Below are 26,223 nucleotides of genomic sequence, written 5' to 3' on the forward strand. Positions count from 1 at the left end.
TTCGCTCATCACTAGTCATCATGCCCCAGCATCACTGCCACACCCCCAATGTAATGAGCCCCGCCTCCTTTGTTCAAGTTTAGCCTACTGCAGAGGTGGTAACCCTACTTGTAGCACATATGGGACAGTCACTCCGAGAGAGAGAGAGAGAGAGAGAGAGAGACAGCAAGGCCAAAATATGGGTTTTACTCATGTTTTAGTAAATAAATCTCTATATATAAAGTATGCATTTATAAAGTATTATTATGGACACTCAGAGAATTTTATAATCAATTTAAAAACAAACAATTACCAACAAGAGTAGAAAACATGGCATCCCGATGGTGTTAGTTGCCCTTTACATGATATCAATAAATACATCTCTATTGCGCCATATACATATATTCATTATTAGTATTATGAACAAGCGCAGACTGTACACAATTACATAGAGAAATCGAAAAATAAAAAAAAAGGTAAACAATTCAAAAACATGGCAGCCTGTTGATGTCTAGACACAAATAAACAAATATTATATTACAGAAAAAGTCACGGACTCATTCGAAATCATCCAACCAAAATAGATCTTTAAGACCTTTAAAATGAAGACCTTAAGGGGGAACTCCGGCTTCCGAACACAGAAACCCCTAATATACCTATCACTGTATCTGTTCCTTCAAAACGTAGGAATAAATACCATTGAAATCCAGCTGCAAAACAGTTCTTCTCTTTCTGCATCATTTGAAATCCTGGCAGGGGAGGAGGGACTAAAACATTGATGTTACAAATTGTGACAACTTCTCCACAGCTTACAGACAGCATGCAGGAACTACATAACCCACAATGCATTGCTCTGTGATGTTCCTTTCCTTATTGACATCACGTGTGCAGGGAATTGTGGGATTGGGAGGATGCAGGCTGAAGGCAGGCTGAGGGACAGGCGACTACTGTTACATTTTGAGTCACAAAGTAGTCAGCCAGGTCAGCAGGGGAACAGGGGGCGGGGCTTAGGGAACTGTTCCAAACCAGATTATTACAATAAAATCATGAAAAGGCTGCATATTTTACTTGATGTATATTGCAAAGTTGCTTGATATTATGGTTACTTTTCAAAAAGCTTGTGTTTGGGTGGAGTTCCCCTTTAAAATTTTTGAACTTCTCTTTGGAGAAGTCATACATTTAGTTGAAATTAGTAATCATGAAAGAGTGGGCAGCACTACAGACAGCCCTATAACAGCCATGAGTGCAGAAAGTCCAGCCAAGTGTGCGGCACTCAGCAGTCACTGTATGTGGTCCATGTGGTCCATCTCTGTTCATTGCCAGCTCAGAGCTACATTGAGATTCCTTGTGTTGAGATGAGACAAAAAGTTCTGTATGTACCATACTTGGAGGCTGGATGAGAAGGCAAATCCTTCCTGTTCTTACACATGGAAAGGGTCCGCTCTAGGAATATTGAGTCTTACACCAGGAATTCCATTGTCCATCAAGAAAAAAGATTTTCCTACAGTATTGAAGTTCTTAGTATTGAGAAACTGTGACTCTAGGCGCCCTGTTTTTTGTGGGGTGAGAGGTTCATGTCACTGACTAAACCACTGATGAAATTCTATGAACGTAGCAAAGAACAGGTAGACTACTGGTCCATAGGGGCAAGAGAAGATGGTGGAAGCCTCAGCAGTTGGTAGCAGCAATTCTTTCTCGGCTGAATAGAGATTTCCTTAACCTGTGAAGAGAAGACTATGATATTAGCACATGGTGATGGAATCAACTTTGTAGCCTCGTTGGTAGCCTTAATGTCATGTGTTTCCAAAGACAGTGACTGAGCAGACACTCCCATGTATGCAGTTCATCTGTGTTTGGGGAACAGGGGATGCTTGGGTTTTGTTTTATTGTTTAGATTAGGGCAGGCATCCCCAGCCATTTTTATGGGCCACATTCAAATGTAAAAAGAGTTGAGGAGCAGCACAAGCATGGAAAATATACCTAGGGGGCAAACTAAAGCTGGCCATAAATGCATATTGTACGAAACCTTGTTTCATATGATATTCGGTGCGTGTATGGCAAGTCAGCGAGGCGACCGATATCGTAGGAAGCTGCTTATATCGGTCGACTCGCCGATCGGGCCAGTTAAAAGGTTTTGATGGGACGCCATAGAAGGCACCTGAGCAAAATCTGCCTTCAGGGCTGAATCGGCAGAAGGAGGTAGAAATCCTATTGTTTCTACCTCAGTATCTGATGTTTCAGCCCTGAACGTTAGTGGCGGATTGGAACGATCTTTTTGTGCGACCATCGCCACGTGTGTGGCCACCTTAAGGGCTGTGGTTGGCTATTTGGTATCCCCTATGTGGGCTGGCAGCCTATAGAAGTCTCTGTTTAGAAGTACACCTGGTTTCTATGCACCAAAACTTGCCATTAAACCAGAAATTCAAAAATAAGCATCTTCTTTGAAGCCACTGGGAGTAAAATCCAAGGGGTTGGTGAGCAACATGCGGTTTGCAACCCACTGGTTGGGGATCACTGGATTAGGGTATATGGTGTCTCTAGCAGTACAATACAAATTTCCCTATATATTCCCACATATTTCCGGCTCACAAATAAAGTTAATCAACTGGCCCACAATCTCTCACTTTTACGTAGGGACTGCAGTTAGGCGGCTGAGAATGACGTTTTAAAGGCTTTCCACTTACCTTCACTAAAAACTGGGGGACTCCTAGTGGTTTTCACAACCTCGCTCTGTTGAAGTGCTTCTACTATCCAGGAAAGTGCGTTACGGCAGTATTCCATCTAGGAAAATTTACAAAAGAGGGTAAATGGTTTAAAAAGAATCAGTAATTGATTGTTTCGTACTTTGTGTAGGGAGGCAGGGATATAGTCTACCATTTTTGTTTTTATTCACCATTTTGTTTAATTGCCTTAGATAAGAAAAGCTGGTTTGTTTGGGTGGGTGTGAAGAAGGAGCCCTATACAGATGTAGGGGAGGCCCCCATTGGGGATGAGTTGTCAAAAGGTTTTCCATTAGGTATATAAAAAGTAACCATGGTAGCAATGTCAGTTATCATGGACTTCTTTTATGATAGATGGTGGAGGGTGCAAGAAGCCTGTGGTAGAGGCTAAATCAGACCTTAGTAGTGGTCAGGGATAAGGGACCTGTGATGAAGGACTAGCTAGTGGTAGGACAGCTCCTGTATGTATTCAGTTCTTTATTTTTCTGTATGATATTGTAATGTCTTAAAGAAATGATGTGATATATGTATCTACCTGTTGTCAATAATTTGTTATTAACTTAAGAACCACTGCCCCCCAGTTATGTGAGTGAAACAATGTCACCCCTTCCTCCTAGTTCCAGCAATGGAATGACCCAATGAGTCCTGTGCAGCCTGGGTACTATTGGAAACTAACTGGAATGCTGCCATTGCCAATAATCCTTGCACTTATATGCAACTCCCCTGCACTCAACAAGGTCAGTCCTATGTGCTCAAAGTAGCAATATCATATAAATATTATAAAAAAAAGTACACGGAAACCTCCTGAGTGATGGTCCATTTCTTATATGTCAAGTTTGTCATTGCATCATAGCCATTTTTCTAAGATGAGGTCCCAATGTAAATTATATATATTTACACTTATCCTCACCTTAGAAAAAAAAATATATATACACAAGATGTGGTAGCTTTGGTTAGGTGAACACCTGTGTTCCAGCACTGAACTGTGGTAGCCTCTTATATATGAGGAAACATGGGGACCATTGAGCATTTTTTAGCTCAAGTCCCTTTTAAAACTTAGCAGTATTCCCTTAAAACACTCCCAAAAATACAGTACCCTGTTTAGCACTTTACCTCATTTTCCATTGCTTTCAACCTTCGGTCATGTTCCTTAATCTCATTCAGCAGTTTTAAGGCATTATCAACCCTGCAGAGGGAAAATAATGATGCCAGGTTGTTTACAGACCAGATTAGACAGTATTTTTTACTGGTGGAAATAGTGGTGGGTTCTTACTTTTGTGAGGTTCTGCGCAGACGTTCCGTGTCGCTGTCCCTTTTATGCTTGGCAACACTGACCATGTAGTTCTCCTTCTGCACAGCTTCCCAAATGAGCATTCGATTGTCTAGAGTCTCTGTCAGTTCCAGCACTGAGGATACAGGACAGTATTAGCCCATTAGATGGCAGCTAAAGGACAACAAACAAAGCAAGGGTCGACGGTCTATGGATTCTAAAGCACTCACTGAAATGTCTGATCTTCTGAGATGCCACCTTGCGAATCTTGCGCTTGATGAAGGTGTTGATATGGCTGATGATGATGAATGGAGGAGCGAGGGCCGGGCGGTTGTGATACTCCACTATTAAATTGTAACGCTGGAATTTCCAATAGATATCACTGTTGCCTTGGACCTTGGAGAAGGTGTAACTGAAGATGGAAGAATAGAGAAGAGTAAGTGTCATAATATCGGAAGAGAAAATATATACTACATATAGTTGGGTTCATGATGCAGAACATACCAATTTATCTAGAATAGAAAGAGGAATAATATATTGCTTGCCTTGGTTTATATATTCTCTATAAACACAAAGGATTCAGCAGTCTTAAACATTTACTGCAGTTGTTATTACTCTGCAGATGCAACGCCCAACGTGTAAGATCTAAGGACCCTTACATGGGGTCCCTGACTCAAAAAGACAGCATATAATATATTATTTTGATAACCTGTAACTGAAAACCCATTCTACTATGAATAGAATGCAAAGGCTAATGGCACAAGTATTAGTTTTCTCTGCCGACTGAAAAACACTGCCCATGCTGCCTGCCACTGGCCGCTGGTGACAGGTGATGGCTATTAAAGTCAGTGGCAGGCAGTTTGGGTGGTGACAGCTGTTTCTTTGCCTAAAAAAGGTACAATGAAATACACATTGAATTAGGAACCCTTGCTCAGCCCTTCCCCAGGTCATCACCTGAACATGGCAATCAGCAGGTTCAGAAGAAGGATATTGGCAACCAGCAGGAAAACGACAAGCAGGAGAATGACCAGCCAGTTGGCATATGTGTTGGTACAAGGCTCTGCTTCTTCTAGCATGATGGCGATAGGGTCATTTGTGCAGTTGGAAGAAGCAATCTTGGAAGCTTTAAGGGAAAAGAACAGGACCTCAGTTTGCTTATCAAGATATTCCCATGGGCAGGAAATGGGCATTCTCTTACATGCACACAGTGCGTGCCCAATTTAGCTGGCACAAACCTCAAACAGAAAGGCTTCATTGTGCTGATAACCTACCTAAATCGGTTTACAATCAATGCACCCTAGCCATCTGCATTCATTAAAATGAGCAATACAGATTTAAATTTAGTTATTTTCTGTTCAGAGAATGGTACATCCCTGCAATCTATTTGTTCAGTGGGTATAAAGGGTTTATATCATGTTCAGGATACTGAAATATGCTTCTCTCACCATCAAATTCCTCCTGTGGGATTTGACCAAAGATCTGGAGATAAGGCCTGTAGAAGACCCGGCGGAAGATCCAGCTGAGGCGCATGTCGGTGGGATGAAGCAGGCCCTCGGTGGTAACTCCATAAGCAATGAGCCAGACACCCAGGAAGAAGAGAAAGAAGAAAACATCTTTCATCTGCAAAAAAACACAAAGGACAAAATGAGCTAAAAACCTCTGCTCCCCTCAAGACTCATTTATGGGTGGGATCAACCTTCATAGGTTAGGGGTCAGCGTTATTACATCACCAAACAAAGGCACCAAGCTTGAAGTTTGACCTTCTGCCTGCCCAAACATACACCAGGGGCTCACCTACATGCCTCAAACCTGCCCAGCCTGTGGATAAACCCAAGTGTCCATTGGGTTTTGGGTCAACCCACTTATCACTAATTTGGAAGGGTTGAATTTGAAGGCTGTAATCTTTTCAAAGGCTAACTTAATCAAGTAGCAATCTATCTAATCAGTAGAGATATATCTACTTGGGAATGTAGAACCACATTCCGGGCAATTATTTTCTGCTCTGGAACAAAATAAACAATAACTGGTTAAATATTAAATAACTGAAGAAGTTCAATAGAGTTGTAATGATAAAAGTTACTGATCATTAATATGACAATATAAAGAAAAATGAGATTAGTGCCTGCTATGGATTAGGGGAAAAAACATCCCCCTAATATTTATTGGATAGTTGTCATTTGTAAGACAATTCAATGAAGCAAAAACAGTAGAATACTAAAGCTCATTAATCAGGTTTTTGATAGGTGAATTGGACTTATGAGGCAGCAAAATCAATGAAAATAAATAGTAATGGCCTTTTGGACATGACTTCCACAGTTCTGAAGTTCTTGGCAAGACCACATGATCATAAACATAATCATAATCACATAAAGTACAATAATCTGTTATATTATGGTTGTGGGTTTCCCTACCTGTACAGCACTACAATAAATAATCATAAATACACACCTTTTGTATTGGCAAATCATTCTATTACTCACCATCTTTCTGACTATAATGATTTTTGGCCCCAGCTGTTTGTTGACAGCAAAGATGTGGATCAGCCTGAGAGTAAAGACCATGAAGTCGAAGCAGAGGATGGTGCGGCCAGCTTCAAACGATTCATTAAACATCCTGCAGGGAGACAGTAACGGTTAGGGGTCCTGAGTATGCGCCACTGGGTATCTATTCCACCAAATTTGGAAATGTAGTAGGGTTGAACTATTTCTTAAAATCTTGTATTCATCTGCACCTCTGCCATGAAAAAATGTGTTCCCCCCCCCCCCCTTGTCTCTACTTGGGAAAAGAACTAAAACAATTGGAAGAAATCACAATGGTGCCGGATATGTGGCCCACAATCTGGTATAATGGGTCCAGTTTGAAATCAAAGCTTACTAGATGATGGTTTCCAGTATTCCCAGCCTGTATTTATCAAATGGAATGTTTCTCAAACAATTTACTTGGTTGATAAAAAAACAAATAAGTGCAGGAACAAACATTCAAACAAGAAATGTCTCTAATATTTTCCTCCCTATACTGTCTGGAGCAGTGACTGGCAACCTAGAGGCCCTTGGGATGTTTTGTTTTTTTTTAAAAAGCAACTTCCCAGCCTTCCAATAACTTCTAGATATTTTCGAGATTTACGAATGGGTTTCTCGAAAAACTGTTTATTGGCAAAAAAAAAATTGGCAGGTTTTATCTGTCCAGTACCATTGAGTCCTATGGAGGCTTGCAATAGTAGAGGAATAGAATAGTCTGTGACAGCCCGTCCTTAACACATTTTTCAAGGGGAAGTTATTTACTTCATTGTTTTCTATTTCACCCAGTTTCAAGTGAAACTTAAACACATTATTGTTTTCCAAGAATGAGTGCCAATGCTCCTAAAATGGCTGATAACAGCATTATTGTGACATTTATAAATACAACAATGATCAAGTTTAATTTTAATTTGAAGCCCAGAAAAAAAGAAATTTTACTAAATCAGCCCCTTGACATCAATCTTCAACAACATCTGGAAGGCCTAAGGTTGACCATGACTGCTCTGGGGCATCTACACATTCTGCCAGTCAGACTTACCTGCAAATCAGCCCAATGATAAAGAGACATAAAGCTATGATGTCAACATGGTTCCAGGAATCCTGCAAGTACTGCTTGACCTTCTGCGCCACAGGCATGGTGCCCACAAAGAAACTCTGCCGTATCTCCTCACACACCATTGTGAAAATCCAAAAATAAAGTATAAACTCTGAGTTTGCAGGGCCATCCGGGGGAGGCATCTTGAATTCCAACAGCAGCACATAGGAGAAAAGGAAGAGGAAAGCGAAGTACATGACCACGTTGCCGAAGAAGGCAGTCACCGGCGCACTCCAGAACTGCTTCCAGCGCTGCATCCACCTTGGCCGCTGTTTCTCTTTGATGATTTCTGCTTCGGGAGCCTTTTTCGTTTTTGATTTTTTCACACTCATCTTTTTGAGTGGTACCTCTTCTGCATTGTCATCCTTCTCTTCCCTGAAAGAGAAATAAAGCTCTTCAGAAGATAATGTTCTGCTTCCTTTCTGGCAAACAACAGCAGTTCGGGGACCCAATAACCCAAGTAAAACGAAAGGGAAGAAGGGTATGACTAAGCTAGGAGGACAACCCCTAACCCCTTCCCCCCCCCCCCAGGATATCCCAGTGTTACAGGTTCAGGGCAAGGAATAAAAATGGACCTTCCCCGGATGTGAGCTCACCAGACTTCCGGCAGGAGCCGACAGCATCCCTCCCTCCCTAATAGGTTGGAATTAATAGTCACAGTGTGGGGGGTGGGGTCGACTTTGAGCCCCAGAGGAAATTAAAAAGGCGCAGTTGGTAAAGTGAGTGGGTAACGGGGTAGGCCTGGGGTCCCCAGGGAGATGGATAATCCAGAATGGGACTTGGATAGTAGACAGGACACAGGCTCCGGGCCTGGGCTCAGGGTCAGACCTCTTTGGAGGATATAAGTTATTTGACTGTTGTTTAATGTTTGGATTTACAAACAGTTTAATACAAATTGTGGTTGTTTATATATATATATATATATATATATAATTGCTGGTTTATATTAAATAATTTGCAATAAACAACTGCGGCCTTCTCTCCCCAATTAAGTTGTCCGTTGTTTTATTGTGGTAACAGGGGGAGGGTACAACAGGCTCGACGCTGCATTAGTCATGTCTTTGTCTGTCTATGGCTTGGAATCTGGATTTAAACTAAGGATAAAAGCAAAAGTCTAAAAAAAGGGACAGTGAAAGAAATGGCAACTGAAAGAAAAGACCACTTTCCAAAGTGGTTCCTAAATTGTGGGACTGCCCCAGTAGGCAGCCCAGGGTAGTTTATTTGGAGGGGGCAAAGCCTGATGGCCAGATAAGGTGAGAATGTCTATTGCTTCTCCTAGTACCTATTTAATGACAGTATCCATTTAAGTTACCATTATCTTGTCTTGTTTTCTGCTTGAAACCCCTCTTATGACTGATGTCAGCTTACCCTTCCATGATTTCTGCAACAGTAGTCTTTATGTCTGTATCCAGGCTGTCCATTTCCATTCGCTGAGCACTTTCTATTCCATTTTCATGGTCAATAGACCTAAAGAAGAGTGGGTTAATAGTAAAGAGGTCAATATAAATACATTGCCAGCTATGTTCTATTAGAATACTGTTGAAATTGTTACTGATAATAACAAGAATGATGTAACCCAAGATAAAATGTAAAAGTATATAACACAGTCAGGTCCAGCTTGCAGTCCATGCAGGGACTTGAACACTCAGAAGGGGCCGCACTGAACATCTTCGATGTATAAAGTAACCCCAAGACTGATCAGCCTGTAAGGAAGTTTGAGGCTATGGGTCATCATATTATTTCAGACTGTTATCTGGAACAATTTAGACCTGGATTTTTGGAAAGGATTCTTTCTATTATGTGGATTTCCATTCCTTAAGTCTACTAAAATACTTTTTTTTTTTTATAATTCTTTCTTTATTGTTTTTCAAGATAGGGATACAGTAGAGAAAGAATAAGGGGGAGCATGAAAATTCCATACAAATATTTGCAGACATTTCTATTAACAGTAAGTAGTAATTAAGAGATCTGTCTTAAGTCTTAAGGGGTGAACCATGTGACTAAACTGGTGGGGGGGGGGGTGATGGTTGTCACATAGATCTTAAGGTGATTGGTCTTGGTAGGTAATCGGCTAGGGTTGATATACTGTTCCATTAGTGGCTGTGGGTTTACTGGTGCTCTTTAGTGTGTAATTATTCCAGTGAGACCATATTTTGTAATAAATAGAGTATGTACCATGTCTCATAGCTTTGATTTCTTCAAATTTTTTTTTATTTCCTCCATAGTGGAGTACCATTCTGTGACAGAGGGGGCAGTTTTGGATAGCCATTTCCTGGGTATTAAGGACTTCACGGCTTGTAGGTCTACTGAAATACTTTAAAAGTAAACCTTGGTGCTTTATAACCAATATAAGCCAAAGGTATTTCTTTGGTAACTTAAAAACCTTTATTACATACATGTAATGAAATAAAAGCAAATATAAAATGTCCTCATAACCATAGAAACAGGCAATGGGTATGTTTAAGCTTCATTTCTTTGGCAGGTAAAACTACAAGAGCATAACCTGTATTATCTTAAATGCAGTTAATATAATTATGTAGCTTTTATATCTGGCAAGTGGGTAAAAGGCTTGGGAGAGATACTGGTTGAATAACAAAATCACTCAACTGGATGACTGGATGAAAAAAAAAATAGCTTTTTGCACCAGTATGAAGGGAAGAAGATTATATGGTACTGCAGTAAGTGCAGTGTTAAAGCTACAGCACCCCAGGAGGTTTGATTGATGTGATCAAATCACAGAAGGATCGCCTCCCATTGTAATAAATGTTAATCACTGTCACTCTGGAATCCATGACTGTAACTGGAAAACTACTTGCCAATCCATTGCGATCCTTGGCATTTTTACCTAGTGTGTCAAAGCCGGTACAATTAGATGGCGGGGCACGAGAACATCAGCATTTGGGTACAGGGCTGTTGGTCACACCCCATTCTGTTCTACTGAACTAGAAAGATGTGAACTTATCATATAATTATTTGGCCTGGAAAATGAGTTATACATACACCATGTAACTTACTTAAATGTGATTAGGTCTGTATAAATCAGAGGCGGACAGAAGAAAGTCAGCACCATCGCCCACACTGGGGTGTTCTGAGCCATCTGCCCCCACCAGTTCTCTGTTAACATTGACTGAAATACATATAAAATGCATTAGTACGGCACAAAGTATTTATGAAAAGCAAACGTATTAAACAAAAGTGAAGATAAATATTCATAGGGTCACTATCAAAAAAATAAACACCCTGTATAACCCCATGTATAAGCATTTCATTTCACCCTTATTTGCTGCAAATTCTTTTGCAGATCATTACTTAACCTGTAAGGTACATGCTGATTCATAAAAGGATGAATCTAACATTCATTTTTATTTTGAGATTCAAATATATTAAAGGGATTCTGCTATGATTTGTATGAGGTACTTTTTATTTCTAAATTGCACTGTTTACATAGCAAACAATTCACTTTTTAAAATGTTATTCTTGAACCAATAAATGTATTTGTAGCTGTAATATTGGTGTGTAGGCGCCATCTCAGTGCATTGTGCCTGAGTCTGAGCTTTCAGCCAGCGCTACACATTAGAACTGCTTTCAGCTAACCTATTGTTTCTCCTACTCCCATGGAACTGGAGGAGTCCCAAGCCGGACTTGGATTTCTTACTATTGAGTGCTATTCTGATACCTACTGGGAGCTGCTATCTTGCTCCCTTCCCATTGTTCTGCTGATCGGCTGCTGAGGGGAGGGGGGGGATATCACTCCAGCTTGCAGCGCAGCAGTAAAGTGTGCCTGAGTCTGAACTTTCAGAAGGAGCCAGCGCTACACATTAGAACTGCTTTCAGCTAACCTATTGTTTCTCCTACTCCCATGGAACTGGAGGAGTCCCAAGCCGGACTTGGATTTCTTACTATTGAGTGCTATTCTGATACCTACTGGGAGCTGCTATCTTTCTCCCTTTCCATTGTTCTGCTGATCGGCTGCTGGGAGGGGGGATATCACTCCAACTTGCAGGGCAGCAGTATTGTGTGACTGAAGTTTATCGGAGAACAAGTCACATGGCTGTGGCACCCTGGGAAGTGAAGAATATGGCTAGCCCCATGTGAAATTAAATATAAAAAAATCCCTCCAGGGATTCTCATCACTGCTGGTAATCTGCATGTTTGATGCATACACCCTACTATTGAACAGCACTTTATAAATACATATAATAACATTGCTTGCAGGTTTGTAGCTGTTGGTAATTTTTGTAGCCAGTGGCAGGAGTTACTTCTCCATCATGGCACTTTCCCTGATAAAAATGGTCTCTACAGATATCACTGCATGCTAAAATCCCCCAAAGACCGGGTCCCACCAACTGGAAAGGGGACAGTATTTTGCCAATATAAAGGGAATAGTTCAGGGGCGAATAACTGTAGGTAAACTAGGAAAAAAGAAAACTGTAAGAGTTTAAATATCTAAAAGAACATGACCATATAAAAAATGGGCGATGTTCCTGTACCTGTACGCCATCCTGGGCAAAGAAGTTGCGGGCATCAGCCTCATAAGCCAGCTGCAGGCATGTGGCTCCTCCCCAAATGACGGAGCGCCGCACAAGGAGCTTGAATGCTCGATTTTCACTGTTTCTGTAGCACTCATTAAACACTCCTGAAAGAGCAAACATGAGCTTTTCAGCATTTCCTACACAGTTAAAGCATTTGGACACAATAGCATTTCTAATTTATATAAGCACTTTATATAAGCATCTGCCATTGACTTCTACATGATCTCGACAAGTTTTAGCTGGCGAATAGCCGTTTTGTAGCATAGTAAATCTCAAATCTCTAAATGGCCCCCTTAATGTTACATGTATACTGGATAACATATCCCATACTTGTATAGATTGCCCATTCTGTTGATGGTTTTACCCATAATCCCATAAAGAAGAGGTGAGTGAAGGTACATTTAGACCTGTACATACCTATAGCAAGCTGCTCAAACTTTGCCGCCAGATCCCTCATGGCTAAGGATTCTTCAGCCTCTGACTCCATCCGGGACAGCTCCTTAAGAATCTTCATAGCAGCCAGAGCGGAGGTTACAGCCTCTGAGCCCTGCAAAGCAGCAAGGGAAAACAGCTGAGCACAAAAGATAATTCTAATATATAGAGTTATATTCTTCTGATCTCTAGGCCCCAGAGGAGGAGCTGTTTGGCTAGTTTGGGATGTTGGTTTTAAAGAACTGAACAAAGCAAATTTGGCAGCCACGTGAATGGACAAATGGCACAGTAAGCAGCCATTCAGCCTGTGGGCTGGTCAGTCACATCATTGACAGGCTGGCCCATGTATGGACACCTTAACTCATTTCAGTGGGAAAGAACTGGGCAGTTTTAGGGTGAAAAGAAAACCAAGATCCATATGACCGTTTTCAATATAAGCCTATGTATTTGGCTCATCTGTAGGGTCACTACAAATGTATATTCAAAGATTCAGCCAATTACACTCTGAGAAAATGTGTAGCCACATCATATTCCAGGGGTGTCCCATGACCCCATATGTATATTCCTGTTGAGCTTCTTTTTGGCTCATCCACCATGTTGCGCTTTACTGTAGGCGTGCTTTACTGGGCACTAAATCATGATAAAATTCTATCAAAGCTAGAGACTCACCATTTCCCAGAAGTATGTGGCCATTTCATCCCGATTCTGTAATATTGCCCAAATAAAGAGATCTATCCATGGGGATGTTGACTTCCTTGGTTGATACTTTTCCACAGCGATTTGCTCCATAGATTTTTTCTGTTAATATTAGAAATAAGAAAGATATAGGATTACGCGATACACTGACCCCTGAAACTGGTGTTCGGTAACTTATTGCCAGTATGCCAAACAATATAGACAGATTTAGGTGGTTTCCAAATACTACTTACCCCTGAGTTTCTTTTGTTAACAGAACCTTTCATATTTCCCAGGACATGTGTGTAGAAAGTGGTACAGACATCACCCAGCAGGTCTCGTAAGATCTTGGAAACCTCATAGAGTTTGAATTCCCTTCCTTTGCCATTAGATTCCATAAATAGCAATTCATGATGGTCTTTGGTCTTTGAATTCCTGTGTTCATCGTGCTTGCTCTTTAGCAGTTGATAGAGAAGGGTATTGTCCAGCACAGAACTGTACAGTTCCTCGAGCCGCCCATAGGTTAAGTAATCTACAATGTTCAAGCCATTGTCCACGAAAAGCTTCACAAACTTGGGCTTGTTGTTTATCAGGGCATCAGTCATTGTGTCATCGAGGTCAGTTGCCTAATGGGGGGTACAAGATGTAAGGAACCAATGAAATCAGACAGAAAGAATCAAAAGGGGTTTCCATACTGCAGCGGGCTATAAGAGAATACAGAAGGCTGATATTAAAGTCTCCTAAAATGTCTCCACCCATAATTATTTGAGCACTTTAGGACGCTATTGTGACCTTAACCACTCCAGTTCTTTCATTGCAATGAGGTAAAACAATTTACTAAAGTAATTCAAGCCATTCTTTGGTTGGGATGGCTCTCAAACGCGCTAATAAGGCAATAAGCTAAATCAACAAATTAACATTGTGAGCAAAGATAGTTCATAGCCTAAATGAGTCATTTAATCATTGCTTGTAGTTCATATTCCACTCATTACATAGGGTGGTGCCTTTGTTCAGCCAATTAGTTTGGATAGAGCTGGAACACAAGAAGTCTAAAAGGTTTTCACATATTCCAGAGCGAAGAATATAATATAATATAATAAAATATCTCTTCTGAAAACTGCATGTATCATGTACAAACTATAGCAACTATTATGTGCAGAGGAGAGACGTATTAATATTGAGATATCAGTGAGCATTGATACTAAAGTTCCTACTTTTATTAAACCTTCAGGGCCAAAGGTTGCTGATACAATGAGAAGTGCTTGCATATTGCTATAAACTGGGCAGATCAAAACATGGTAAAGGGCATTAGTGAGAAGTACCTACCCTTTTCCACTGTAGTCACTTTAAATGTGTCATTTATATATTATATTATAACAGCCCTGTACAGCAGCCAAGGCAGCCATCTTTTGTTGTATTAAGTATCTCTGGAAACCATAAGTAACTTGTCTGAGGTCAAAAGAAGCTGAAATAGGAATTCTGTCCTCATCTCATAATTTTTATGCTGCCAGATATCAGTTGACAAGTACAAAAGGTGCCAAATCGGGGGCCATATCTTCAGCTTTTGTTGGCCTTTAAGTTGCCGTATTTAGTTTGCTATCATTGTTCTACCTGCAGCTGGCTGGAAAGATCTAATAAAAGATTGGTTGCTATGGGTTACTGCCCACATCCAAACATGCCCAGTGTTTATAAATGAACCACAGGATGTTTTATCACCACTTTAAAATACGGACAGCAAAATGCCCAAAATTTCCCTGCCATTGCCAAACACTGAAATGACGCAATCATGCAGAAATGCTTGCTGATGTATTTTTGTGCAATTATGTTAAAAAGCGGGCAACAAAACGCCCTAAGATTTGAGCCTATTCCTCGCCTTTACATCTGAGCCTATTCTTTCTCCTTCATGAATGGACTAATTACATTGAATTAGTATAGAATTAGAAATCTTATCAAGTATATTAGTTAACTATTTACATTGTTATTAATATATGTTACCTTCCAGAGAATCTCCCCATGAAACAGCTCAGTTTTGGCAATATCCTCTCGGTTCCAGGCTACTGCCAGTTTAAGCTCATCTAGGTATTCTACGGCATCACTTGAATGTTTCTTGCAAGCTGGGACAGGACAGAAAAAAAGCAGTTGAATTAAAGGTAAACTGGTTCCACATTGGTGAAATGATGCTCAGAGAATCAATGTACCTTTTACCAGTGCTTTTAAGATCACAGTTTCAAAGTCCTCAATCCCGTCAGCATCTGAATACACAGTAACCAGATCCCTGTTCTCCACAATTCTCTCAACCTGGGGAAGAGATGCCATGAACAGATACTGCTAATATGACGAGTGATCCTTAATATTCTTTTGTGTGGTATGGGATAAAGTCATTAATATGAAGCTTAACAGGGTCAGCTGTGGTGTGTTTTGGGTTTAGGAGGGAAGCGTCTCCGATTCGGAGCAAAAATACCTGTGGGTAAACCTGCGTTAGGCAGCACTCTATCCAAGAGTCGCCTAACTTGCACTTCATTTGCACCGAACTAAAAATTAGAGAGTACCAATAGATGCAGGATGCATCAGTTCCAGTGGGTGCAGGGTATATAGGGTAAGTGAAAAGAACATGGCTGTGTAGCACCCTCTGGGAGTGCACTTTGCACCTCACAATCTTGATATCTACTAACGACCCATCTTACACCTCAGTTTAAGGCATTACCAGAAATCGATCACATGATGTTGATGAAATCGATAACAAGGCCAACATCATGTTTGCATTATGGCACCTACCTTTTCCACCATTTTTGTTAGGTTCTCGTTAGGAAAATAATGTTTTAGTTTTTCTTCTATTAGCCCTCTAATAGACTCCAAGGCTATGGATTCCTCCAGGATTTCGGCCAAGCAGTCAGCGACACCTCCTGAACCAGCCACCAGCAGACATGGGATAGGGCTTTTAGTGGCATTATACACCCTCTGAAAATACAGAATGGCAACATTACGGTTATCTTGCATGGTATTATTCTTGCTTCAAACAATTGTATTTCTTATGCAAAACTTGACCCTCAAGGGCTGTTGGGTGAACAGAGCTGCTAGACATGGAGCAAGATCAAAAAGGATTGAGTAGGGAGATTCAATGAATTTGAGCAAATTGCCAGGGACCAATGAGCTATCAGCCTGTCTTCTCTCTGGCCCTTGCTCCCTTTGCATAGATGATGAATTAGAGCAAACTGCTCAGGACCAATGAGCTGCCAGTCTGTCTAAGGGCAAAGACACACAGGGCGATTAGTCTCCACGGCTTTTAGCTGCCAAAGGTTAATATAAGAGTTGCTGTGACCAATCACGGGCTGTTTGTAGTCATGACTTTTTAAAAAAAGTTAAATTGCCCCATTTGTCTTGTTTTTCAGTTTTCCCCTGAAGGCAAGTTTAATTCCATTGTTTTTCAAGTTTCTATTTGTCACTCAACTGATGGCATTTGTTGATTATTTTGTTTACAGACTAAAGGTGGCTATTTGCCAATTTGGGTCCTTCAGACTGACTCAGCAGCTAGTCTGCCCCTGTATGGAGCTATTCAACAGGCCTATCCAAAGGCTATCTTGGCACATTTATACGTCCTCGCTCTGAAGACTCGTAGTCCCATTGTAATTCTATTGTTTGGCCCAGGGCCGCCATCAGAAATCACAGGGCCCCTCACAACTAAATTAAAATTTTCTAGGCCCCCCCTCCTCCCACGCCCCCAATGGCCCCTCCCCCAGTGACTCCTCCCATAAATACAAAGTACACACAGACAGTGGTAGCCAGGGCCCCCTAAAACATTGGTGGTCCTCCCCCAAATTACTCATACTATGGCCTGCTCCCTGCTGCTTACTGTGTCCTCCTGCTCCCCCCCCAGCATCCTCCAGGGCCCCCCAAGCATCCTCCAGCTCCCCCCAGTGTCCTCCTGCTTCCTCCAGGCCCCCCAAGCATACTGCTGCTTTCTCCAGGGCCCCCCCAAGCATCCTCCTGCTCCCCCCAAGCATCTTCCAGTTCCCCCCCAGTGTCCTCCTGCTTCCTCCATGCCCCCCCAAGGATCCTTCAGCTCCCCCCAGCATCCTCCAGTTCCTCACCACCCCCCCTGCTGCTTCCTTTGGTTCCCCTGCTGCTTCCTCCGGTTCCCCTGTGTCCTCCGGCTTGCTTGACGTCCACCGCTATGTCCCGCTGCTGTCTGCTACATTTGCGATTTTATAAAGGTTGCGCCCCGTGCGTGTGACGTCACTACGCACGGGGCGCAACATTATATAAGCACAGATGGAGCAGGGAGCACCGGGACATAACGGAGGACGCCAGCAGTGACAGGGCCCGGACTCAATTAAAGGGGGCCCGAGCTAAGAAAACTCTAGCACGGCCGGCCCCCTTTAAAGTTAGAAACGTCCGGGCCCGGGATGCTTGTCCCCCCTGTGCCCCCCTGATGGCGGCCCTGGTTTGGCCCTTGAATCATCCCAATTTTGCCCACCTAAGGTTGGCATATCAGGAGAAAGATTTGCACATTCAGCGACCTCGCCAAACAAGCAAATCTTATAGTGTATGAATAGCTAATTAATCAGATTTCAAAAGATTTCAGTGATTCCTGGGCAAAAAGGGCCAATTTACATAAGTTTCAGGTCACAGTAATATGTCCAAATGCTTAGTCTGAAAACCACTTGTGGCTATAGGTATGGATGGCCTCCCTAAGAGTGCAATATGCCCCCAGGAGCTAAACACAGCTATCAATAAACAAAGAGGCATATTTAGCACCAGGTGAAAACAGAGCTCACCTTTTGATGGACATGCCCTCAAAAATCCAATACAAGTGAATCGAGTGGGGACTTTCCCCACTGCTATAGCAAGTTCCATTTCCACCCTGTTCTAAATATGCCCAAAACTGTGTCCCGCCTACTGGGACTTCCCAGATATGTAGTTAAGGAAATAAAGTAACAAGCACAAGCTTGGCTCAGAATAACTGAGCTCTCAAGTGATGAGAATGTTCCCTCTAGGATGTTTTCAGACAAGCAAGATAAACTTACCCCCAGCATTTTTGATTCTCCAGCTATCAACATGCACAGGACTGGGATTTCAATGCTCCCTTTGCCTAAGATAATAAGAAATACACAGTTTATACAATAACCTCAACTCTCGCATTTATCAAAAGTATTAGCTATTGCTTTTTTTATTATTTTTTGCCTTGGAGCTCTTAAAGAAAAAAACCATTGAGGGGCCCATAGTCAAACCTACCCCCAGCTCCAGTTTTTTGTCGGGAAATGTGTTCCTCCAGCCTGAATCGGAAGCTTGTCTCGCCGCCCATCTGTCCATGTGTCCCATCATCTGCCAGGAGGAAAACAGAGTAGTTGTTGTCCAGGGAATAAGTGGGGCCATCCACGTTGTCCATGTAATAGGTGGCTGGAAAAGAGCCCTGTGTTACAAGAAATAAAAGATGTCCATGACCCTACTAGTTATTAATGTAAGAGTATTGGAAATGCAGTGGAGCTACTGTGTTACCTTGGGGTTCACTAAGCTCTGCCGGTTGTGTACGATTCCCCAGGGAGCGATTCCCATTGCAACAACTTTAGTCCTGGAATTGGAGTTGGCGGTGGCGTGGTCTCTCACAGCCTCCCCCACATATTTGCCAATGCCCACCTGCATCCCTCCTGTCATTATCCAAGCACCTGAGAGACAGAAGTTTCAGGGGAAATGAGTTTGTTTTATGCAGAGGAATTTACAGCATTAGATGAGTGCCTGATGGCACATGTTCAACAGCTCTGACTCATTGCAACTTGCCGTATAACAACTAATTGCCAGTAAGTATTTTTTTCAGTTGCTGTTTATTGTCTGTTTATGAAGTCCAAGCCACTAAGAAGCCTCACATGCCAAATGCCAAGTCCTTCCTGAGGTTCCATGGTGACAAATCACTGAGTACTATGCACCTACCAGGCTTGGCATTTAGAATGACATGAAAGATATAAGGGTAATGTGTGCTTCAACAGATAATGGCTTCCAGATGGGACAGTATTTCCCTAATGGCCAAGGCAGGGTTGTATGTGTCACTGATAACTGTAACAGCTATGGCACATTGAGCATTTGTTATCAACTCTTTCCCTAATTAATTGATGCCATTGGTTAGAATAGGAGGCACCACAAGAAGCCCATGGCCCACAGTGTAGCGACCCACAGCAATTGCTGGAATTAAATCAGTGCTTGTGACTAAAACGAGAAACCCCTGACCTCATTAATCAAATGCCTTTGAGAAAGGTCAGCACTACTGGGATGTATGTACCACAGCCAGAAGATCAAGTTTAACTACTACTTTTCCTTTATCTGTAGCAGCCAATTAACCTGCCTTTGGGCGGAAACTGGAGAACCCAGACATGGGTGAACTATTCAAGGACTTTTCTCATGTCTTTCCTGAGCAGAGCAACATCAGAACAGTTCTCTTGCTTCCTTCTAACATGTTCTACGTACTGTATTGCTGTTGGAAAAATGTACCAGCAGGTAATGCTGTCGTTACAGTACTCATCATATCAGCAGCTTACATTGTTGATATTGTGGAATCTTTTTAAAAGTTTATGTCAATTTTAAATGTGCATAGGTACGGAAGAGCACTGGAAAAAATTATAACTTATAACTCAAAAATTTGACTTTTACCCTCATAACTATGAGTTTAAAAAGCCACATTTCTGACTTTAAATCTCATACTTACAACTTGGGCCTCCCCAAGTAAAAAATTTGGAGTTTAAACGTAAAAATTAATCAGATTTATCTTCTCGCTGGCCCCAGTGCTCTTCCATATTTCCCTACTTAAAAGAGCGTTTTAAGTTTATATTTCCTGTACTATAAAGTAAATGATATAACATAGTAACATAGTAAGTTGAAAAAAGACATACGTCCATCACGTTCAACCATAATGCCTATATATAACCTGCCTAACTGCTAGTTGACCCAGAGGAAGGCAAAACCCCATCTGAAGCCTCTCTAATTTGCCTCAGAAGGGAAAAAAATCCTTCCTGACTCCAAGATGGCAATCGGACCAGTCCCTGGGGCAACTTGTACTAAAATTAGAAAGCTGAGAGATAAAGACAACTTATCAGTAGGTTACTATGTGTTACTTTATAAGAAGTGCCATACAGACTGGTGCAGGAGAAGCCATTACAGGAAGTCATGCCGAACATAGAGACAGGTAACCAGGGGATAGGGAATTAATGGCAGTCTGTGCAGATGCTGGATTTGCATTTCCCCGGTGCAATGAGGTGAATGCAAATAGTAGAAACTACGCAGGTTTCAATGATCTTTTTGCATGCAAAGTAGCACTGACATTTAAGCTTTTGGGCTAATATTGCATTGGGTGGCTGCCCAGCACCTAAGGGAGTCACCCAAAGTGCAACCTATCACCAAGTAACAAACACATGTATGAGCCAAGACTGCAATATCTTCTAGTAAACACAGTAGGGCTCATTTACAGGGCGCAAGTTGATATTTTTCTGTTACACAGTATGCAGTCCTGCGTTCTCTGCATCTAAAATATTCTTATTGGGAAGACGTCAATTCTTGTTTGTGGCATTAAACTGGCATTTGTGTGGGATTATTAGGCTGCAAGGCTGGTTCAGCTATTGACCCAATTCCCTGAAGGGACCCTGGAGCTGCTGTCACTTTCAGTGAAGTGGTAGTTCCCCACTATTCCCCACTATTCCTCTGTCCCACCATAAGGGGTGGGACAGAGGAATAGATGCTCAGTGATAGAATGGTGCTGCCTATTGGTATGAGCATAGGGGAATGTCACCCTGGCTGGGCCACAATCCAGCTTGCTGACCATTTGACTGGCATGGGACTGTGGGCTGAGGGGACTGGGATTCAAAGTCATCTCAATCTACCACTTACAGGTTGAGCCCATAGAGATAAAGCAAAAGGTGGCCATACACGTTAAGATCCGCTCGCGCCAAACAATCTAATTAGAACACCGGAATAGGCGCAGTTGGTTCGTGGACTGCATCAACGAGCCAATTTCAGGCCAGATGTCGGCCGGCCCGGCCCGTCGTTTGTGCCCCTACAAAGGCCGATAAGCTGCCGAGTCGCTCTAAGGGACTGATATCGGCAGCTACAATCGGCCCGTGTATGGCCACCTTAAGTCCTGTGCAGGGAATGATTGCTCATGCTGGGGCATGGGGATAAAGCTACGGTAAGTCCTATGCCAGAAATGAGATAAAGCTAATCCTATGCCAGGAATGATTGTTCATGCTGGGGCATGTGGAATGTTAATGTCTTTAAGTGTCACATGGAACACAGGGCTGTTTAGGGCAATTTAAGTGCTTCATTTCTAAGTAGCAAAATATACAATCATGTTTCCTCCCTGAAGAAGAACTCTTTATTGAATATTGCGTGCTGTGTATTTTTTTATTTACTGGGGGTGCCAATATGGTAGGCTCTGCTGATACCACTGATACTGTTGCAAGTGTAAAATCAATCCTTCTGTCTGGTCTTGAAAAAGACAGTTGACCAATGCCATTGTGATAGCTTATGGAGCACCAAGTTACTGTTAATATTATATTTCCCTATATAGGGAATTTGTTATGAGCCCATACCCAAAAAGTTAAAGAATTCTCTTCTACACCTATGTCTGCCTCCAGCAAACAAGCATCCATTAAATTCTGAAAGCTGGAGGAGTAACTAGTACATACTGCGCCCTTGACATACCATTTCTTTCATTGGGAAAAAGGGGCATGACTCTGTGTGGCTACTACATCTGTAGCCCGTGTGGCCCCCATATTACTGATAGGTTTCTGTCCTTTTTCCTTGCTATCTCTGTAGCAAATGGAATGTCACTTTGCATTGCAGTGACGTTTGCCATAATTGAAACTATGCCAACAGGGTTCAGAGAAATATTATTGATAATAACTTTGTACAATCTATTGCAACATAGCTGGCAGCATTTCAACATCAAGCAAAGATCATCTGAGCTGCCTGCCATATAATTGATGTTGTTAAACCAAATAGGAATAACACATTGGATTGGGTGGGGCTGCCTGTGTATCTTAGCTAAGGTTAAGGGTTAATACATAGGGCTCTGAATGTTCTGCACCTTCAGCTTATCAGATAAATATAGCATTGACTAAAATGGCATTGATAAAATAAGGAACAATTGATAAGAATAAGGAAAATTTTTGGTACAACTAGTGAGTGTGTTATGGGTGATATGCAGTCAATCAAAATGTGTATTACCATGGATTTAGGTTGACAAAAGAGACATTGAATTTATTCCTTTATGTCCATATGAAACCTGCCTAACTGTTAGCCGATCCAAAAAAGGCAAAAATCCCTTTCTAGCCTTTCCAAAATTCCTTCCTGGCTCCAAAATGGCACTTGGAATTTTTCAAAACCATTTTTTTTAGTCAAGAAAGTTTCCAAGCATTGGGAATGACAATCAAAAATTCCCTGAGTTAAGTTTATAAAGAAGGTTCAAATATTAGCTTATTTAACTGACTTGCCTGCCACTAAGATGTATGATAATTTGGTTATATAATGTACAGAACAAAGCCTGACTACACCATAGAAATGGGCACAGAGGAAGGTAAGGGATGGATCTTAAGTAGCTTTAAACTGAGCAACTTATACAGGTCTCAAATATATAAATGTTAACAAATACTGAGGTGCACTTTGCACCTTGGTTGAGACAAAGTACACAGACACTCCTATGTAACTAATGTAGGAGAGTAAAGGTTTGGGAAACTTTTAGCTCTTTATCCCCTGTGAATGAGTTAGCCAGATAGGCTGGGTCCTGATAAGTTGGGAGGGACTGTAGTTGCAAAATAGTGACAATAGTGTTTCCCTGTAGATTATAAAAAGGGAAGCCCAACGTTGTTCTGTCCCTTTTGGTCCCTTCACTGACAGAAGTAGGTGAGGTGTGCTCCACACCTGGGTGGAGGTAAGCCCGGTATAGGAGAAGTGAGTGCCAGGTCAGTTTCTGTCATAGTCACTCCAGGAGTGACAGATAGGATTAGAAAAAGTTAGTGAGCAGTCCAGTGCTCCAACAAGGAGATTAGTATGGGTTAGTTCCCTGCTGCCATTATAGGGACCCAAGGAGGTAGGCTCTGGACTAGATTTTTGGAGCAATTCACCTCTGTGGGCTTCATCTAGTGATGGAGATTGGTCACCAAGAGACAGGCTGTACTACCTGTGGGTTTGCAACAGCTACATGGATTTCTTTGTGAATATCATATGTGCAAAGACCTTCTGGCACTTGTTTGTTTATTTTGTATTATCAGCTGAGCAAACACCTCCTAATGGATAGGGATTGGCAACTGAAATTGTATGAAATAGTTCAATAAACCATTCCACTCTTCCTACGGGCTCTGGCACACGGGGAGATTAGTCGCCCGTGACAAATCTCCTGTGTCTTGGGCAACTAATCTCCCCGAAATGCCATCCCACCGGCAAAAATGTAAATCGCCTGTGGGATGGCATATGTGGCAAGTTTTCTCTCGAGGCAACTTGCATGATCTCACTGAAATCGCGCCACCGCGTTTGCCATCCCACCGGCGATTTACATTTTCGTCGGTGGGATGGCAATCCGGGGAGATTAGTCGGCCCCGAACAGGGAGTTTTGTCGCGGGCGACTAATCTCCCCGTATGCCAGAGCCCTAAGAACTACTGGGGCCCAGAGTTATTGAGAGTTTGAATGCTGTGTGCAAGCATCAGTGTGGTAACCATTCCTCCATATTCAGCAAAGACTCACCTGAGGATAAAGAGTCTAATATAATACGTGCCTACTGGGAGTTGCTGTGATTTAGGCCCCTTTCTCAGGTCTGGGTCATAGCAATACAGAGTAGCAGAATGTTTTGGGGTACCCCCCATACACCTGTTACACAAAACAGTGACCATGTTATTAGATTTTTCCACATATCTTGGACCTCTCACCTGTGCTCTGTGCAGCCTTCACCAGTCCCTTCCTCAGGATGTCCTTCAGCCATGTCTTCATTTTAAAGTCGCCATCTCCCCCCACAACAGAGACCACCAGGTTTGGTGGAGGGATCTTCCAGTTGTACGTTATGAGACTGTACACACTTGCTGGGTCAGTGTCATTGGACAAGCGGATGAACTAAGACAAAGAGAGAAAAGGAAGAGAAGTTACTACAGGCCAAGGAGTCACACAGAAATTCCTTTGAAACAAGTGCATGTAAAGTTGATGAGTGCTATTCTAAGCGCTTTTGCAATTCACATTCATTTTTTCAAGATTCAAAGATATTAAGATGGTCCGATTGCCATCTTGGAGTCAGGAAGGAATTTTTCCCCTCTGAGGCAAATTAGAGAGTCTTCAGTTGGGGTTTTTTGCCTTCCTCTGGATCAACTAGTAGTTAGGCAGGTTATATATAGGCATTATGGTTGAACTTGATGGACGTATGTCTTTTTTCAACCTAACTTACTATGTTACTATGTTACTATGTAAGAGGAATGTATTGTTAATTTAAATTAATATTATCACGCCATGGTGTATTTGAGAAAACTGTCAAGAGAAAGAAAGAGGGAAAGGTAAGGAAAAATGTGAGAGAAGTTATCTGAGTTATCAGCCCACCCCTTTCTTTCTCCCGACACGTTCCTCAACTGCATTACAGTCAGAAACTGGCCAGCAGGTGGAGCTGTTGTAAGAAAATTCATTCATATTAACAGTACCTATTTCCCTTAATATCTTGGAATCTTGAAAAAAATAATGAATGGAAATAAAAAAGTTCTTAGAAAAGCTCTCTCATCGTTTTTATATTCACTTGTTTTATAGCTTTACTTATCTTTTAAGCACTATTACATGAAGTAAAGCAAGCTGATGCCCTTCAGTCCCTACTGCCCTAATAACTACGTAGAAGAAGACTTGCATCTGTGCACCATCCATTGCGCCTATTACTTTGACAACTCAGGAGCAAACCTCATGGTGCTGATATGGAAGGAGGCTCAATACTTTACAACTGCTCTTAACTAGGTTTGAGTTTGTAATAGGGATGCACCGAACCCACTTTTTGAGTTCGACCGAACACCCGAACCCACCTAGCAGGATTTGGCAGAAGTCATATTTTTCAATAAAAGAGCGCCTCAGTTAGGTATTGTGCTGTTCTTAGGGTTGCAACTTTTTTTATGTTCGGGTTGGGGAGGCCCATGACAACATTTGGGAGCAGGGCTATGACATAAGAGGTGGGGAAATGGGAAGACTGGGCTGGGAAATGGGCAGACTGGGCTGGGAAATGGGCAGACTGGGCTAGGAAATGGGCAGACTGGGCTGGAAAATGGGCAGACTGGGCTGGGAAATGGACAGACTGGGCTGGGAAATGGGCAGACTGGGCTGGGAAATGGGCAGACTGGGCTGGGAAATGGGCAGACTGGGCTAGGAAATGGGCAGACTGGGCTGGGAAATGGGCAGACTGGGCTGGGAAATGGGCAGACTGGGCTGGGAAATGGGCAGACTGGGCTGGGAAATGGGCAGACTGGGCTGGGAAATGGGCAGACTGGGCTAGGAAATGGGCAGACTGGGCTGGGAAATGGGCAGACTGGGCTGGGAAATGGGCAGACTGGGCTGGGAAATGGGCAGACTGGGCTAGGAAATGGGCAGACTGGGCTAGGAAATGGGCAGACTGGGCTGGGAAATGGGCAGACTGGGCTAGGAAATGGGCAGACTGGGCTGGGAAATGGGCAGACTGGGCTAGGAAATGGGCAGACTGGGCTGGGAAATGGGCAGACTGGGCTGGGAAATGGGCAGACTGGGCTAGGAAATGGGCAGACTGGGCTAGGAAATGGGCAGACTGGGCTGGGAAATGGGAAGACTGGGCTGGGAAATGGGCAGACTGGGCTGGGAAATGGGCAGACTGGGCTGGGAAATGGGTGGGCAGAGGTGGGCCTATGATTATAAAGGCTGATTGATATCAGAAAAGGTAAGGAAAGTGAGGGATTTTTAGGGTATTACAAACTTACTATTAAGTACATTGCCAGTAAATTCAGTGCAGGTCCTACCTGCTTATTTACCGGCTAGGTTGGT

The 26,223-nt window shown here is 42.4% G+C and overlaps 1 protein-coding gene across 3 annotated transcripts in view; it reads right to left on the minus strand.

The window, feature by feature from the left end:
* Positions 1-1,002: 1,002 nt before the first annotated feature.
* The window catches only part of trpm4 (transient receptor potential cation channel, subfamily M, member 4), a 47,884-nt gene continuing 22,663 nt past the window's right edge, over positions 1,003-26,223 (minus strand). For 2 of the 3 annotated variants that reach the window (XM_004916378.3, XM_002934627.4), the window contains exons 4-25: positions 24,123-24,303; positions 18,717-18,883; positions 18,453-18,630; positions 18,245-18,309; positions 15,996-16,178; positions 15,419-15,518; positions 15,216-15,334; positions 13,475-13,846; positions 13,215-13,343; positions 12,531-12,660; positions 12,072-12,217; positions 10,596-10,708; positions 8,950-9,048; positions 7,525-7,956; positions 6,450-6,582; positions 5,415-5,589; positions 4,924-5,092; positions 4,200-4,381; positions 3,973-4,105; positions 3,813-3,885; positions 2,664-2,760; positions 1,003-1,699 (exon numbers count right to left, since the gene is read on the minus strand). In XM_004916378.3, the coding sequence (XP_004916435.2) occupies positions 1,695-1,699; positions 2,664-2,760; positions 3,813-3,885; positions 3,973-4,105; positions 4,200-4,381; positions 4,924-5,092; positions 5,415-5,589; positions 6,450-6,582; positions 7,525-7,956; positions 8,950-9,048; positions 10,596-10,708; positions 12,072-12,217; positions 12,531-12,660; positions 13,215-13,343; positions 13,475-13,846; positions 15,216-15,334; positions 15,419-15,518; positions 15,996-16,178; positions 18,245-18,309; positions 18,453-18,630; positions 18,717-18,883; positions 24,123-24,303 (3,381 nt within the window). In that variant the 3' untranslated portion in view covers positions 1,003-1,694. Of the gene's footprint in view, positions 1,700-2,663; positions 2,761-3,812; positions 3,886-3,972; positions 4,106-4,199; positions 4,382-4,923; positions 5,093-5,414; positions 5,590-6,449; positions 6,583-7,524; positions 7,957-8,949; positions 9,049-10,595; positions 10,709-12,071; positions 12,218-12,530; positions 12,661-13,214; positions 13,344-13,474; positions 13,847-15,215; positions 15,335-15,418; positions 15,519-15,995; positions 16,179-18,244; positions 18,310-18,452; positions 18,631-18,716; positions 18,884-24,122; positions 24,304-26,223 lie in introns of those variants that run through there. The other variant, XM_004916380.2, reaches the window with a different exon arrangement.

Source organism: Xenopus tropicalis, chromosome 7, assembly GCF_000004195.4.
Source record: "Xenopus tropicalis strain Nigerian chromosome 7, UCB_Xtro_10.0, whole genome shotgun sequence".
In the NCBI taxonomy this organism is placed as follows: Eukaryota; Metazoa; Chordata; class Amphibia; order Anura; family Pipidae; genus Xenopus; species Xenopus tropicalis.